At 40.7% G+C, this 2,194-nt stretch overlaps 1 protein-coding gene across 7 annotated transcripts in view; it reads right to left on the bottom strand.

The window, feature by feature from the left end:
- Positions 1-2,194, bottom strand: part of NAP1L4 (nucleosome assembly protein 1 like 4) — a 42,137-nt gene that overhangs the window by 24,897 nt on the left and 15,046 nt on the right. For all 7 annotated transcript variants that reach the window (XR_003093672.1, XR_003093671.1, XM_025202146.1 and 4 more), the window contains one exon: positions 2,122-2,194. Coding sequence is in view for 5 of the 7 variants with exons in the window: in XM_025202146.1 (XP_025057931.1) it covers positions 2,122-2,194 (73 nt within the window). In the remaining 2 variants the exon portion in view is untranslated. The remainder of the gene's footprint in view (positions 1-2,121) is intronic.

The following is a 2,194-nucleotide window of genomic DNA, read 5'->3' as shown; positions in this document are numbered from 1 at the left end:
AGGAATGAAGGGCAGAGGGTAAAGAGCACAGAGGCTAAGGCACCCGTTTCACCCTGTTGTTGATGTCAGAGGCATTGGATTCCTTGTTTTCATAATACTATAGCTGCCTTCATACCTTGATGTAATGAGTAAGTGATGCTCAACAGTTTGGAGGAGGGAAACAGAGGGGGGATACAGTTTCTTCAGAACAGTAAAAAGGCCCCATCTGTTGACCATATCAAAGGCCTGTGTCAATCAAGAAGACTCCGTTCATTGGTATTTGTTTTTTCTACGCTTGACCGAATATATTATATCAATGGTAGAGCATCCTGAGCAAAAGTGTCAAAGAATCCATCCTGAAAGCCATTCACCTAGAGATTGCAGCTTAAGAAACATGATGCAAGTGACACTTTTCATGACAATATTTCAACAGGGGGTACCTCTATAGTTGTCAGAGTTGCTTATATCCTCTTTGGTTCTGTACAACTGTAAAACCCAATCACCTTCAAAAGTCCTGCGGTACCACTTCCTCTTTCCAACAGAGCAATAGAACTTCATGGAGCTTTTGAAAAAAACTCACTGTTGGCACATTCGTAGGATTTCAGCATGCAGACTGTCATTTCTGGAAGCTTTGGTGCCAGGAATCCATTTATAGTCTTTCTGCAAATCTTCTCATGTAGGCTCAATGTCCAAATCCATCATTACTGTAAACTGTAGTAATTCTTCATGTTCTGTGAGTTTGATTTCAGTCTCTCTGGAGCATACATTTCCATAGTGTTTAACCCAATGCTCGAGTTGTTTTTATCTATCACTGGTGGTATTTCCATTTAATTCTTTAGCCAGAGCTGTTTTCTTCTCAACTGGACCAATTGTTCATTTGCTGCCTTTGTACATTCCGTGGCTATCACCTGCATTAGCTGCTTCCTGAATATCAGTGTCTCAGCCAAAAATCTTGGGCACACCTCTTAGCCTCTTTTTGTACTTCTCTTCAATCCTTTCTCAAGATTTTCTAGGATTAGTGTTGGGAGATTTCCTATAGTTGGTTAGCACTGTCCTTTTGTTCTCCATCTGTGGTACAAAGGTTTCAGAGTCCTCTTCAAGCCAGTCTGCATTTTTCCCCAAATATTGTTACAGCAGCATTGTACATGTTAAGTTTTAAGCTTTCCCAAGCCTTGGAGGCTGACTTGTTAGACAAACCTGATTTCACAACTTAATTAAATAGCCTGCATTTTTCTGTCTTTAGTTTTGCTCATGTCTTTCTGAGGACAACTTGTAGTTTTGCAATGATGGATCTTCTTGATGTTGATTCTAACTTTGCAGCAGAGTAAGGCATGGTCAGTGTCACAGTCACCACTGTGTTAAGACAACTTGTACAGGATCTCTTTCAGGTGGTTGCACCTGGTCAGTACTAAATCTAATTGGTGCCAGTGCCCTACCTTGGATGTTTCCACGAAGTCCGTCTTGTGATTTTCTCAACAAAAGTAGTTGTTGGTAAACACACAGATTTGGGCTTGCAGATTTCTAATGCTCGCTGGCCGTTTTTGTTCATATTACCATTTCCATGTTTGCCCAAAATACCAGCCCAATTCTTAAAACAACATCAACAACAGAGGTTGCCAAGTACCATAAGTCTCATTTCTGTGAGCTCTCTCAATCTCTTCAAGCTGTTGGTTGAAAACATTACCTTTGTCACTAGCTTGAAGGGTAGGTACACACACTAAACAATGTGATGAAGCTGTTCCATTCACTCCAAGCATCATGAGTCAACCAGACACAGCAATGGGGTTCTCACAGAAAGACAGCACACTGCTTCTAATGGCAAAGCCTACTCCCTGCTCTCTCCTTTCTCCTGCTCGTTTCCCATGCCAGAATATGGTGCAATTATTCTCTTGGATAGAACCTTATCTGAAAGGGTAGTTTCCAATAATGCAGCAATGTCAATTCTGATTCTGACCAATTCATATGTAATTCAGGTAGTAACAAGACTAAAAAAGGGCAAGAAAAACTGAAGATCATAAAACCTGGAATCAATAACTGGTAGCATACCTACATCTTTAGACTCCCTCCAAAACAGGGAGGGGGGAAACAATTTTGAATGGCTGCCTTGCCACTACTTCATCTTATAAAAAAGTAACTACTCACCATAGGCTGTCCTGGTTCAGAAAATTTAACTTTAATATCCTGCAGATGTTTTAAGATTGGTTCATCATACTCC

The sequence above is a fragment of the Alligator sinensis genome, unplaced genomic scaffold (assembly GCF_000455745.1).
Source record: "Alligator sinensis unplaced genomic scaffold, ASM45574v1 scaffold983_1, whole genome shotgun sequence".
Taxonomy (NCBI): Eukaryota; Metazoa; Chordata; order Crocodylia; family Alligatoridae; genus Alligator; species Alligator sinensis.
Note: the sequence above shows the minus strand (reverse complement) of the source record. Positions and strands in the feature narration are given on the sequence as shown.